Genomic DNA, 15,725 nt, shown 5'->3' with positions numbered 1-15,725 from the left:
TAGCGGGATCAGGACTATGATTAAAAATGAAGATTTTGAGTTGTAATTGATGAATATATTTGGTAATGTTTCACACGCACAACGTTGTAATATTCCTTATGTTCATACTGACAATAAAGCTCTCTATCCTAAAAAGGACTATGAGCAGTTCAGAGGTGATCTCTATTGTAAGTTCCTACTAAATTGTCTTTTGCTCTGACTAGTGATAATCAAAATAAATTGAGGTTAATTGAGGAAAACAACGTTTGATTAACAGTGTCGTGGTAGTTAAACATTCAACTTTTGGACGCAGTGAGAACCATAAACTGTAATTAAAAGAAATTTTAGGTTCTTAGGAGTGCGTAGCGTTGCAAGTGGTTCCGGGCGAACGTTTGTTTTAGGGTAGCTTGCTGCATGTAACTTCGGGGGCTGACATCTAGCGGGCTAACCGGGAGACACACTGCCTGCCGTGGGAAAGCTATTCAAGGTCTCTTACTGGACGCGTATATTCATGCCATTTATGAACCTAAATAAATGATATTAAATATTATCCAATCATTTTTAAAGTCGGTACACTACCTTTTGTAATTCAGGAGAAGATTGTATAAAAATTTCAACATTGTAACTATCATAGTTTCGGAGATAAAACACATTGCTAGAAAAGCCAAAAACCGACACTTAGGAAACCAAATTCAGTTGGGAAATATAATAGTTTATCTTTTGGTATAATTGGAAAACATAAACAGAACTCTCAGTGTACAGAATTAATTGTGATTTTCATACTATAACTTTAATTATTTTTCGTTTTCGTTATATAAGAATCAGACAAAATTATTATTTGTGTCTAATATTTTTGTGGGAATAAATGTGAGTAAATGGGAGTGTGTACATGAGACATTTGTCAGATTTAAATGCTGCATGATATATCGTCTTAAGTAACCTGTATGAGTTACATAAGCCTGTTGTGGGAAATTGATCCTAGGGAATTTACCCACTTTGTTGATGACGTATGTCTAGATGTGATTTCTATTGCAACAGAGCAGTCAGAAAGTCAGCTCGAGTAAAAACAGCATCTGAAGAATATTTCCAGAATCATCGCCTTTTTGTTATCGATTATTAAACATTACTTTGATATCTGTATGTCAGAATGACGTAAATGTGTCTGTGTATACGGATTGGTGTATGCGAGTTTTGGGGCAAGTATGATCATGAGCGAGCATTCTGATTGGCAGCGAGTATGGTCAACCAGTCAGAATTAAGACGGTTCCCTCTCGTTACCTGATAGTTATATTTGGAGTGAGGTTGCCAGAAGGTCGTCGCACGCTAGCTTTGAACGCCGAAGGTCATGTTACTGGTGCGAGTCAAAATAATGCGTAAAATGAAATATTTGGCTTCTCGCGTCCAGATTGCATGGCCATAATAGCAGTTGCATTTACGGACAGTTTTGTGAAGTTTGGAAGTTTTCGAATTGTTTTGTTGGAAAGATATTCGCGTGTGAAAATTTGGCCTTCATAGTATCCGCGTGGCATGTTTCAGTATTCAACCACTGAGCATGCATGAGCTGTGAACTGGGAGAAAATAGCCAATAGTTTAAATGTGGACTGAATAGTACCCTTTTTTTGGCCATCAAGGACAAAATAAACATTTTTCTGTGGAAATTTCGGACATTATTTTCCAGGAGCTAATCCATTTTCTTACTGCCTGATAAAACTGAATGACAGTTTTTCTACAGATCTTTCTTTCATTATTAGAGTTGTGCAGCCTCAGTAATTGTTGATATTAGGTGGTGCTTCTTATCTACGCTGCTTTTACGTCATGTTGTAAGTATCTACGTTGCCGAGTGAAGGGACATCGAGCAGACGCTTGTCTGAGGTAGGTGAATTTTAATGTGCAGCCTGCACAGAGAACAAAACCCCGCCCCGCCGCAAAGTGACCCAGCGATGCGAAGGTACCAAATTATCTTAGCGCGAAGTTAACAGTTGTTGAAGATGCTGGTGTTCGATATCAAATACACACCCCAATGCGGTCATGCACAGAGAATATCGACGAGTATCTGGGAGCATCTGAGAATGAGACTTTGATTTAGGGGTACAGCTGTGAGAGCCTGCTGGTCATTATTTCTCCAAGAGGAGCACCCTCACCGTGGAAGGAATAACAAACTGTAGCAGTTGGGTATCACTATTTGGTGTTGATGACTTCATTTGTTCTGATTTTCTTGTTTCATCACCTCGTGTAGGAGCCTAGCCACAACTGTAATATGGGCCAACTTCACCCTTCAGAGGTGCTGGCTTGCTTCTTTAGCTTCCTGAATAAGCGCCCTTTCATTTAAATACAACTTTTTGAGAACCGGTGTCTGTTACTTGCCTCCCTCTGTATGATATTGTTTTGCATAGTACTACAGGAACAATTTATCGCGCCCGATGATGTCGAGGAACATTGCAGTTAACAAGTCTGCAAATAACTTATAAACTTCTAGTTTTTTAAAAAAAATAGCAATTGTTTCGCAGTGGTGTATATCGGTGTCTAGACTTCAGTTGATAGGGCAAAAATTGTGTATTCACGTTCCTCCAAGATACGTTTATCTAAACACGACGGTAGCTACCGTATTATTGTGAAAGACGTGGAACCTAATATCAGTGATGTAGCTAATAGGTTTGTCAGTAACATTAAAGCATATGGCTTTCTCGGAACGGATTGAGGTTCAGTTGTAATGAAACACAATGTATGCAGTTTCAGACACGTCACTCGTGTAAAAGCGAATTTTTGTTGCCTGGAGGTGGTCAAACAGTCTATGAATTCGACCATTTTAAATTCCTAGCACTTAGGGTAGATGGAGCTACCTTGGAAGTACCACGTTCAAGGTCTTGTGCAGAAACTGAATACAGCGATATTCACTTCAAAGACAATCTCAACTGTATCTCACACTTAAACACGAATGCTTGCTCCCTTTTTATTACTTTCACACTATTATCTCATATAGTATCATATTTTCGGTGAAGTCTGTGCACTGAACAAGAAGATTCTCAGACCTGAAAATGGTGGGCTAATTAACTCCAGTTTTGGAGGACGAACTCCGCATAGGCCGTAGATCAGATTACTCAGATTGTAGCTCAGCCGTTCCTGTACATACATTCCATCCTGGGAGTTGTTGACAGTATTGACTCTTTCATGAGAAACTGCAACCTCCATTCCGTTAACACTAAATGAAAAAACGATGTGCCCTTGCGTAACACTTCCTTAATCAACTAATTAACGATATGCCCTTCCATAACACTCCCATTATCATTGTACGGAAAGGTGTGCACTATGCAGCAGTTCTCATTTTCACCAGGCTTCCAGCACAGCTAAAGACTGTGTGATTAAACCTCAAGTATTCATATAGAACTTGAAGATTTCCATGAGGCAAGGTCGTTTTATTCGGTACAGGAGATCCTCACAGTGGCTAAGAACTTTTCTATGTAGTGTGTTATTTGTTTCTATGCTCTCTCTTTTTCGTGTCTTATTAATTCCTTAATTCTTTGTTTATAAATTTTCTAATCATCATTCTGTAAGCTATGTACTAACTCATTCAATGGCCATTGGCTCACATAGTCCTATAGAACCTGATAAATAAATAAGCACGATAGTAGATAGATGTCTACTTATTCAGCTGTTCTTGAATATACTGAAAGATCTCTTCACTCCATTAGCATGTGACGCAATCTTTGCAAATCTGATAAATCTGACATGTAATGTACGTTTTACTTCCACGTATATATATATATATATATATATATATATATATATATATATATATATATATAATGTTCAACCTCTCTAAATAATGCACTGCTTTGTCATTAAATGTCATCTCATGCGTGTGTCTGCAAAATATTTCCTGTCGCTGCGTCTCTCTTTCCACCTCTGCCTCGTCAGAAATTTCATCTCATATGTGACCACACTACGTTAAAAACAAATATTTGCACATCCACTTCATCATCATCTACATTTAAGTCTACATACGTACTCCGCAAGTCATCATATGGCGCGTGGCAAAGAGTACTTTGCACGACTACTAGTCATTGCCTTTCCTGTTCCACTCGCAAACAGAGCGAGGGAAAAACGACTATATGATTCCAGCTCTAATTTCTCTTATCTTCGTGGTCTTTACGCGAAATGTACGTCGGTGGAATTAGAAAACTTCTCCAGACGACTGCAAATGCTGGTTTTCTGAATTTTCTCAATAGCGTTTCTCGGAAAGGACATCACCTTTCCTCCAGGGATACCCGTTTGACTTCCCAAAGGACCTCTGTGAACACTCGCACGCGTGTTGACCGAACCTACCGGTAACAAATCTAGCAGCCTACCTCTGACTTGCTCAAGAATGGATCGCACTGAAATGATCTATAGGCTGTCTCCTTTACACATTAACCACGCTTTTCTACAATTCTCCCAATAAACCGTATTCGACCACTGGCCTTCCCTACTACAATCCTTTCATGCTCCTTCCATCTCATACCGCTTTGCAACGTTACGCTCAGACAGGAACACGACTGTGTCAACGAGGACACTGCTAATGCTGTGTTTGAGCATTTCAGGACTGTTTTTCCTACTCCTTTGCATTAACTTACATTTCTATATTGTACATGGTAATGGGTAATAATGGTAAAAGATTATGTTGTATTCTGCTCCCATCATTTTAACTTAGCCTCAGGCAGTGGCGTGAACAGTTACGTTAACTACCCCGCAGTACTTGTGGCCGACTCACACGCTATTATGCTGATCTAGGGACACCACGACGGTATTGCTGAGCGAGAGACCCCAACTTTCTGCCACCAACCCGCTAATGCGAGGACCGGGTGCCGTGTGAAGTAAGCAAGAGGATCGACGAGGTAGCGGCCGAAGAGCGGGTCGCTCTCTTGCCTACTAGCTTCCTTAAGCCGTCGGCACACGCCCGACCGTGCTGTCGAATGTTAACGTTGAGCGTGCCAAGTTCAACGCGCTGCTGAACGCTCAGGAACGATGCGACTTGTGCATACGGTACGTGGGCCCCCAACGTGGAATATGCGATCGCAACGCACTCCAGCGGCAGTTGAGGGATGTTTCTAGTTCGTAAATCATAAGATAAACATTATTTCATCATTCCCACATTTTAGTACAACCCCAAGGTCAGCCTTACTTAATCACTCTTCCTACCCAGAATCTTTGCAACACGTGAATTACGAAGCGTAAAAGAATAAGGAGCAAAATATCTTTATACAAGTAGCGCAAGCTGTCTTGTTGATTAAGCCAATCGAACAAAGTCACCCCTCAAAAAAAGGTGAACTTATATTTACATAACATCAAATATTATAGTATATACTTATAGTAAACTAATAATAAATTATCAGAACCTAATAAAAACGCAAATGTTAGGAAATAAAACTTAGTAGTATCAAAAGGCGAACCACTGCCCCAACTAACAAACAATACAAGACAATGAGGCTACTCGTTACGCTAAACCAACATTAGACGCATAGCCAGCAATCATTGTATGTTACCCATTGCAGAAATCCTTATCGTAGATATGTTACAAATTAAAATTTAATTATAATAAATTGTACCAAGAATAATGCGTTTTGGGTGGATCTTCAGTGTGTCACTGCCTTTAAATAGCCTACTGTCATAATACGCAAGTTACAATAATTCTTTTGCCATGAATATGATGTTTCTCATTATTTTATTGGAACGAATCACACAGTCAACAACGGTTTTCCAGTGATTCTCAATTTGCTGGTACTCAGACACAGCATATATACATATAAGCTTGTAATGAATGCCAATATGGCACCTCACAATTGTGTACCGAAGGGAGACGGCGTGCGTGTGACGTAGGTGGCGTTGTGCCATCTCATTGGTCAACGCTCAGACGCACACTCAGAATATCTGACTTGCCAGATATTACTCTGCACGTTCGGAAAGACTCCCGAACGTGCTATTCCACGCTATGACGTCAGAAATTCGGCATGCTCAACGCTCAACGTTCGGATGTACGGTCCGTGTGCCAACGGCTTTAAAGCTGTCGAACGTCAACGTTGAGCGTGCTGAGTTCAACGTGCTGCTGAACGCTCAGGTTCAAAATGGTTCAAATGGCTCTGAGCACTATGGGACTCAACTGCTGAGGTCATTAGTCCCCTAGAACTTAGAACTAGTTAAACCTGACTAACCTAAGGACATCACAAACATCCATGCCCGAGGCAGGATTCGAACCTGCGACCGTAGCGGTCTTGCGGTTCCAGACTGCAGCGCCTTTAACCGCACGGCCACTTCGGCCGGCGAACGCTCAGGAACGATGTGACTTGTGCACATGGTATGTGGGCCCCAACGTGGTATATGCGATCGCGACGCACTCCAGCGGTGGTTGTGGGATGTTTCTATTAGTATATCACACTGTTTACTCAACTGGCGCGCGTAAAATTCTCACATTACCTCTATTAAAACGCACGTTTCCTCCATTGTCCATATCCTAGTAACGTTATTCTATATGTAATATACACAAAAACTTCAGTATCGATGTACACGTTTTTAAGACAAAAAGGAAAGTACCATGTCCAACCAATAAGGACACAGGCTTATAAAAGTTCCATTACAAACAGTGCGACACAAATTTGCAATAGGTCTCCACATAAGATAAACATTATTTTATCTTTCCCACATTTTAGTAAAACCCTTAGATCATTCTTACTTGATATCTGTTCCTATCCAGTAGCAGAATATTTAAAAGACGTGAATTACGAAAGTCAAAAGAAAAAGGAACAAAATATCTTTATACAAGTAGCGCAAGCTGTCTTGTAGATTAAGCCAATCGAACAAACTCACTCCTCAAAAGGTGAACTTATATTTATGTAACATCAAATATGTAGAACATACTTACATTAAACAACTAATAAAGCATCGAAACCTATTAAATATGCGAATGTTAGGGAAAAAAAACATTTAAGCTTCGCGAGACACAAACCATCATTCTACTACCAATCGGGTCATGGATCATTGACACTACTCACTACGCTAAAGTGACATTAATGCATCTACAGACAATTCTGACAAGTTACTACATGCTAAATGCTTTAATCATCGCTATGTTACTACCTGAAATTTAATTATAAGAAATTGTACCAAGAACAATGGATTTTTTGTGGATCCGTAGTGTGTCACTACCTTGAAATGACATACTCTCATAATACGCAAGTCAAAGTAATGCTTTTGCCACGAATAAGACGGTTATTATTTTATTGCACGAATCACAGTTAATCAAGGGGTTTTCAAGTGATTCTCAATTTTCTGGGGCTCAGAAACGGAATATATACGTATAAGCGTGAACGGAATGCCAATATGGCGCCTCACAGCTCTGAGCTGAAGGGAGATGGCGTGCTTGTGACGTAGGTGGCGTTGTGCCACCTGATTGGTCAACGCTCAGACACACGCTGAGAATATCTGACATGATAGATATTGCTCTGCATGTTCGGAAAGACTCCCGAACGTGCTGTTCTACGCTATGACATCAGAAACTCAGCACGCTGAACGCTCAGCGTTCGGATGCACAGTCCGTGTGCGACGGCTTAAGCCATCAGCACACGGACCATGCTGTCGAACGTTAACATTGAGCGTGCCAAGTTCAACATGCTGCTGAGCGCTCAGGAACGATGCGACTTGTGCATACGGTACGTGGGCCCCCAACGTGGAATATGCGATCGCAACGCACTCCAGCGGCAGTTGAGAGATGTTTCTAGTTCGTAAATCACACTGTTTACTCAATGGGTGCACGTAAAATTCCCACGTTAGCTCTATTAAAACGCACATTTCCTCAATCGTCCACGAAAAGGAAAGTATCATGTCCAATCAATAAGGGCACAGGCTTATAAAAGTTCCATTACCAACAGTGCATTACAAATTTGGAATACTTCTCCGCATGAGATAAACATTATATCATCATTCCCACATTTTAGTAAAACCCCAAGGTCAGTCTTACTTGATCACTGTTCCTACCCAGTAGCAGAATCTTTGAAACTTGTAAATTACAAGGCGTAAAAGAAAAAGGAGCAAAATATCTTTATACAAGTAGCGCAAGCTGTCCTGTAGAAAACTCACCTCTCAAAGACAGGTGAACTTATATTTACATAACATCAAATATTATATTATATATTTATATTAAACTAATAATAAAGTATCAGAACCTAATAAAAACGCGAATGTTAGGAAAAAAATTCTGGCAGTGTCACGACGTGAAACACCGCCCGAATAATCAACAATTTACAGGACGGAGACGCTACTCATTGCACTAAACCAACATCACGTCCCGCACAGTAAATCATATTATGTTACCCTGTGCTGAACACCTTAGTCGTAGATATGTTACTAATTGAAATTTAATTATAACAAATTGTACCAAGAACAATACGTTTTGGGTGGATCTTCAGTGTGTCACTGCCTTCAAATAGCCTACTCTCATAATACGCTAGTTGCAAAAATTCTTTTGCCACGAATATGATGTTTCTCATTATTTTATTGGAACGAATAACACAGTTAACAACGGCTTTTCCAGTGATTCTCAATTTGCTGGTACTCAGAAACGGCTTATATACATATAGGCTTGAAATTAATGCCAATGTGGCGCCTCACAACTCTGTACTGAAGGGAGACGGCGTGCTTGTGAGGTAGGTGGCGTTGTGCCATCTCATTGGTCAATGCTCAGACGCGCGCTCAGAATATCTGACATGCCAGATATTGCTCTGCACGTTCGGAAAGACTCCCGAGCGTGCTATTCCACGCTATGACGTCAGAAACTCGGCACGCTCAATGCTCAACGTTCGGATGCACGGTCAGTGTGCCGACGGCATTACCCTCTGGACGTGTCCACCAATTCTTCCTATTGATGGTGAAATGGTCGCTCCGTACCAGGTGCGGTTCATTACGCAGCTGTAGCCAGTTTTCGTGAATATTGTACCCCTTAGCGGAAGTTGTTTGGGGTAAAACCCATTTTTCTCCTGAATCCTGGCATTTCTCATTTTACGTGTAGGAAAAACACCCTGGATGCCCACCTGAGCAAACGTTAAAACCTGCGAAGATCCCAGCGAGGATCCCCCATACTCTACCACCCTGCGCCACTCACCTCGCCCTCACCTACCCCCTATAGCTCACTCACAAAGGGTCCTCACCTCACCCCCATAGCTCGCTCACGAACGGGTCTTCACCCCACCCCCTACAGCGTGTTCACAGCGGAAGACCGGAACCAGTACCTGCATTTGCAGTTTGGAGCCCGTGTGGTGTTGTAGTTCCCTTTATTTGCAGTAGTTGTTTTCGTTACATCTACATCTACATCTACATTTACACTCTGCAAGACACCCAACGGTGCGTAGCGGAGGGCACTTTACGTGTTACTGTCATTACCTCCCTTTCCTGTTCTAGTCGCGTATGATTCGCGGGAAGAACGACTGCCGGAAAGCCTCCGCGTGCGCTCGAATCTCTCTAATTTTACATTTGTGATCTCCTCGGGAGGTATAAGTAGGGGGAAGCAATATATTCGATACCTCATCCAGAAACGCACCCTCTCGAAACCTGGACAGCAAGCTACAGTGTGATGCAGAGCGCCTCTCTTGCAGTGTCTGCCATTTGAGTTTGCTAAACATCTCCATAACGCTTACCAAATAACCCTGTGATGAAACGCGCCACTCTTCTTTGGATCTTCTCTATCTCCTCCATCAACCCGACCTGGTATGGATCCTACTCTGATGAGCCATACTCAAGTACAGGTTGAACGAGGGTTTTGTAAGCCACCTCCTTTGATGATGGACTACAGTTTCTAAGGACTCTCCCAGTAAATCTGAACCTGGCACCAGCCATACCAACAATTAATTTTATACGATCAATCCACACTTAGTGCATTCCACACTTAGTGCAGAGTGCTCATGGTATTTTCGTTTTGTGCGTCACTTGTTTTTAAATCATTGTAGGTTCGTATGAGCAGTTGGCAGTGGGCTCGTGTGCATGGGCAGAGCTCAATTCGCGTATGAGCAGTACCTTCCTCCAACTTCTGGCTACTTGAAGCGTGGCTGTTTCCCGTATGAGCAGTAGCGGCAAGTAGCCAGATGCTACCCGGAAAAATTTTTCCGGCGCACCCAAGCTGCCAGTTTGACACATGCGCAGAACAAGCTGAATTATACAGAATGAGATTTTCACTCTGCAGTGGAGTGTGCGCTGATATGAAACTTACTGGCAGATTAAAACTGTGTGCCCAACCGAGACTCGAACTCAGGACCTTTGCCTTTCGCGGGCAAGTGCTCTACCAACTGAGCTACCGAAGCATGACTCACGCCCGGTACTCACAGCTTTACTTCTGCCAGTACCTCATCTCCTACCTTCCAAACTTTACAGAAGCTCTCCTGCGAACCTTGCACAACTAGCATTCCTGAAAGCAAGGATATTGCGGAGACATGGCTTAGCCACAGCCTGGGAGATATTTCCAGAATGAGATTTTCACTCTGCAGCGGAGTGTGAGCTGATATGAAACTTCCTGGCAGATTAAAACTGTAGCTTTAATGTGCCAGGAAGTTTCAAACTGAGTTATAGTGGGGAGGGGGGGGGGGGGGTCCTTCCTCACGTGACCCGTGTATATGATTCGTGTCTTCGTAATATTGCTGGTCTCTTCATTTACAGCTCCTAACCCAAATGAAATCAAAACAGATTTCTGGAGCCATCAAGTGAATTAATATACATTCTCATAACCATGAAAGACCAAAATAAGTTAGTAGTTTCAATTTCCTGATTTTTTATTATTTCCACATTATTAGCAATCAACCATTAATGTCTTAATGAAGCTACTTCTGTCTATTTTACAGAGAAATGTGCTTCTATTATTTTTTTTCCACTGAGGCAGTTAGTTTTCTGGGACGAATGACATTATACCATAATAAAGAACCAAACATGAGAATACAGTACTGGACCAAGAAAATTAGTATCACGAAAACCACATGAAAAGCTGAATATCATGTGCTTCATAGTGCATCTGGACATAGAAATGTGCAATTACAGCGGAATGAAGCATTTTAGTATGGTTTATGAAATTCCAATGCTGCTGGAGTAGTCTCTGATGTCCTGTTCCTTTTATGACACTGAAAGATCTCTTAATGCTATATACGTGTGAACATACGTAAACATTTACTTGAAGCTGACTGAGTAGGCTAATTTGGTCAGTAGCTTTGAACTAAATATTTTGTTTCAAATATGACAACTGTAGCAGAATTTTACAAATGTGCCTTCTGTGAAAGTGTTTTTCGACCATAAGGCACTAGTCTAGTAATTTCTCTAGACCTGAAGTTATTTCTTAATTTGTGTTTACGTCTTAAACTTATAGAATGCCATTCTATGCTAAATTGTAGACTGGTAGCATACCATGTTTTACCGTTTTAACTCCCCAAATGGCTTTATTCTAGAGTAGAATATAAACTGTCAGTTGTACGGTTTCTTTGCCTCACAGACAACCTTGTTAATTTTTTACACATTTTGAAATAGTCATGCAATTTGTTGTCCTTTATTCCGGTGTAAGCTACACAAGAAACTGTTTCATACCTTTTTTTTGCAAGAAATTTGTATTCCACAGTACTAGCTTTTTGCAGTGCTGCGTAGATGTAAACCTGTTGGAAATGTTACATAACAATATTGCTGAGTACGAATTAGAAAAAAATAAAAATCTGTCAAAGTCACCCCATAGCAAAATGTAATGGTACTTTGAGCTGTGGAGTCTAATTTTGAAATCATATTTTGCCAAGAACTGCTTCCTTATTTGCATCCTTTATCTGGGTGGGATATGATACAATTACTATAAGCTCTCAACATAGAGCGGGGCTACACATGGTCACGTGATGTCCCACCACGCCCGAAATTCCAACAGAAAAGGGACGAAAAGTATGAGCAGAGCAAGCACCAAATATGGGCTACCTAAGTCATCGAAGATGCGCATGCGCAGTATAGCCTGTTGTAGGCCGCTGTCTGGTAACTGAACTGCTCAAAAGAACTGTGAGTGCGGAGGGCGCGTAGTATTTTCGTGCTTTCTTCGTTCGCAGTGGTTCCTTTGTGAGTGCGTGGTACTTTAGTTTTTTGCGTCTTTTTTCTTTCTACTGATTGAATCCACAGTGTTGCGTTTGTGCTGCAAAAATGAGTGCTTTTAAATGCGAAGTGTGTGGGAACGAGTATAATTACAGAAAGAATCTCAGTCAGCATGTTTGGAAAAAACCATTAACAGACGCTTGCTGTTGCCGCTGAAGCGCCTGTAGCTTCTTATCAGTGCTACGTGTGAGACAAAATTTTTTCTCTTAAAAGTAATTTGTATCGCCACCAACGAAATATTCATGGTTTTGCAGGAAGTGTACATCGTGCCCATTTGAAAGTAGTTCAAAACGGAGTTGGATAGATCATTTACAAACTGCTCATAAGATTCAAGTTAATTCCGAAGATTTGCAGTTCTCAAATGAAGATGAGTTTTTACAGTGGAATGAAGACACTGAACGCACGACACATTCAAAGTTTATTAAAACGCATGGGTCTACTAGCTCTACACCTTATTATGGTTGCCATCGGTCAGATAACTTTATCTCCAACGGTAAACGCACAAGACATCTTAAATTGACAGGCAGCAACAAAATGAATGGAAAGTGCCCTGCATAGATGAAAGTAACTGTACGCAAAGGTGGAACATACAAAGAACATTTTGTGCCATCCCACGCTGGTCACAAAGAAGATTTGAGGCACCTGCCGCTGAGTCAAAAAGAGCGGGAAACCTTAGCAACAGATACTGCAATGGAACTTCCGTATGACAAAGTTCTAGATAACGTATGGACAAGTTTGCAGGATTCAGAGTTGCAAAGAATCCATTTGTCTACCAAGTAAGACTTACATAACATTGCAGCAAGCTATAACCTCTCCTATACGTCGGTCAATCATCAAAATGATGCAATCGGTGTCGAAGCTTGGGTAAAAGAAATAAACGAAAGTGAGAATCCGTGTGTGTTATTCTATAAACCACAAGACTCGACTAGTGAACATCAAGAACTGAAGAGTGAAGATTTCGTATTGTTGATAATGAACAGAGCACAACGCGAAATGTTATCAAAATATGGAGAAGACTGTATCTGTATTGATGGAACCCATGGGCTTAACGGGTACGATTTCGAAGTGACCACTCTCTTAGTACTGGATGATCTCAGGCAATGATTCCCATGTGCTTTTCTAATGTGTGACAGGAATAATGTCGATGTTTTAAGTATATTTTTACAGTACGTAAAATCACAGGTTGGACCAATTTACACCAATGTATTCATGTCTGATTTGGCAGAGTCATACAGTAATGCATGGAACAGGACAATGGGTGCTCCTAAGATTAGACTCTATTGTACCTGGCATGTGGACAGAGCATGGAAAACTAATATCAAGCGGAAAATTGCAGATCTGGATAAAAGAAATCAGGCGTACCGGGTCATTAAATCAGTGTCAATGTTGAGAAATGTAAGTATGTTTCAGGAATCACTGCAAAAAGCACTGCAGAAGCTCAGGAGTGACCCTGACACATCAGAATTTGCTTCATACTTCAAGACGCACTATGAGGGAAATGTGGAGTGTTGGGCCTACTGTCACAGAATGTATGCTGGTCTCAATACCAACACGAATGTGGAGAGTATGCATAGGACGTTAAAGGAGATACATGGTAATGCATGGCAGATAAAACCACTGGACAAAGGCATATCTACACTAATGTCCCTAGTTACAGCCAAGATGTTTGACTGGCTTATAGCAAATGTAAAAGGGAAGATTACAAGCAAAGTTCAAGACATTTGTAATAATCACAAAACTAGTTTGTTAATGGACAAGGACCTCATCACTGAGGTAGATGGTGGTTCGGAAGCACCATCCACATCATCTTCAGAGGTGTACATTGTTAAAGATAACACAGACATCTGTGAGCATGAATCAAAATGTAGTGATTGCAATGTGTGCATACATACGTATTACTGTACATGTATGGATTACTATATTAGATTCAATATATGTAAGCACGTTCACCCTGTTTTCCATGACAGTGTCTGTGAAAATCCCTTGCAAAGTCCAGAGGTACTGGGTACTGATGATGATGTTGAAGCCACCAGTGAGAGAGAAGCAATATTAGCCGAAGTAATCACAATATCTGTTTCAAAAACACTGAAATCATTGTTAGAAGGGAGGCAGAAGCTTATTTCAGTGTTTTCCAATATTCTCAGCTGAATGATAAAGGCTGCACTGTAGTTAGCCAAAAAACTGTTATCCTTAAAGGCAAATGTAGGAGCTGTTCGAGCCCAAAACGATTATTTCAGACAAACAGATAAGGGCCACAAAAGAAAACTTATGCCACAGAGGAGGCTGTTTCCTACCAAGAAGAAAACAGCATGTAATATTTCTCTGGCTGTTCCAAATGCTGAAGAAAGCTGTGAAATAGTAAAATCACTTCTGAATGAGGGTATGTATCAGTTTTCAACTTATTGAGTAGTTATGTTCACATGTTGAACCTTGGTAGAGTAAAATGTAAGTCATGGTTAATATACGAATTTATGTTCAGTACCAGTAAGTTTTGTGTGAATTTATATATGTATATTGATACCTTTCTATTCTATTTTACTGTCTGCAATATATTATAAAATTTATTTACAGGCCTGGACATTGTTGCTGTGCAGCATGATTATGCCATACCAAATGTGCAACAGAGCACAACAGGTAACACTTCAACGGAGCCATTATTCCGAATGTGTCTCATGCTGCTCTAATGTTCTCATATCAACTAAAGATGGCAGATTAAGTAATATTTACAATGTTGCCGTTCAGTAGCAATGTAGTGTGTTTGGATTCGGATTTAAAAGTTACTGGCAGTAGAGTATATGCTACCTTTTAGACCTTTCAATTTTGTCAGAATAATAACACAAAAATTATTTGCAGGGCTTGACACCCACAATGAGGTCCATGTTGTGGTACAACCACACACTGTCATGGCAGTCAGCTGTTCATCATGGTGCATCAGATGTGTGTAAAATAAATCTAATGGAGATTACATAATCTGAGTATAATGAAATCTGAAGTTATATATGTGTACTGATACCTTTATATTCTATTTTACTATGTCTGCACTACGATATAAAATTTATTTACGGGATTGGACATGAACCACATTGTTGCTGTGCAGTATGGTTACACCATATCAAATGTGCCTCACAGCACAGGTAACACCTGATGGGATCCATGATATCAAATGTCTGTGGTACTGCTCCAATGACCTTATATTCATCATCAATTACAGATTATGTTATAGTTAGAATGTTGCTATCAGGTAGCAGTGTAGTGTGGCTATATTCTGATTTAAAGTTTTCTTACAGTCCAGATTACACCCCCTCAACAGCAGAATGGGAGACGGTCTCAGTTTGCAATATGTGCAACACGAGGAAAAAGAAACTCCATCCCTTGAAGCTGAGTGAGCAGCACATCAGGTATTTAACATATTGTGTGTGTGTGTGTGTTTTTTTTAATTAAGTAATCCTATTTGTTAAAGTAATAGTGTTTCATCTGATGACTGCCTGTCTAATATGTGAAGATACCCTAATGCAAACTTTCTAATTTACTCACATTAGGCCTACACAGTTTCTAAAGTGGTAGTTGTGGAGCTGGCAGAATAGTAGTTGTAATTATATTCGTTCTAAACTGTAGAACTTCAATGC

At 40.6% G+C, this 15,725-nt stretch overlaps 1 protein-coding gene across 1 annotated transcript; it reads left to right on the top strand.

Moving 5' to 3' along the window:
- The first annotated feature begins 12,657 nt into the window (after positions 1-12,657).
- LOC126470691 (uncharacterized) lies at positions 12,658-15,475 on the top strand. Its single transcript, XM_050098691.1, has 5 exons — positions 12,658-12,875; positions 13,233-14,157; positions 14,296-14,479; positions 14,671-14,733; positions 15,387-15,475. The coding sequence occupies exons 1-5, from the start codon at positions 12,658-12,660 to the stop codon at positions 15,473-15,475; spliced, it is 1,479 nt and encodes a 492-aa protein (XP_049954648.1).
- Positions 15,476-15,725: the final 250 nt, after the last annotated feature.

This window comes from Schistocerca serialis, chromosome 3 (assembly GCF_023864345.2).
Source record: "Schistocerca serialis cubense isolate TAMUIC-IGC-003099 chromosome 3, iqSchSeri2.2, whole genome shotgun sequence".
Lineage (NCBI taxonomy): Eukaryota > Metazoa > Arthropoda > Insecta > Orthoptera > Acrididae > Schistocerca > Schistocerca serialis.
The sequence above is the reverse complement of the archived record's forward strand: the minus strand, read 5'-3'. Positions and strand labels throughout refer to the sequence as shown.

Bases quoted from the DNA above. Each gene is read 5' to 3' on its own strand.
- LOC126470691 (XM_050098691.1), top strand. From the start codon at position 12,658: ATGAAAGTAACTGTACGCAAAGGTGGAACATACAAAGAACATTTTGTG. The intron at 12,876-13,232 runs GTAAGACTTACA...AATGTGTGACAG, and splicing joins AGAATCCATTTGTCTACCAA to GAATAATGTCGATGTTTTAA. The intron at 14,734-15,386 runs GTAACACTTCAA...GTTTTCTTACAG, and splicing joins TGTGCAACAGAGCACAACAG to TCCAGATTACACCCCCTCAA.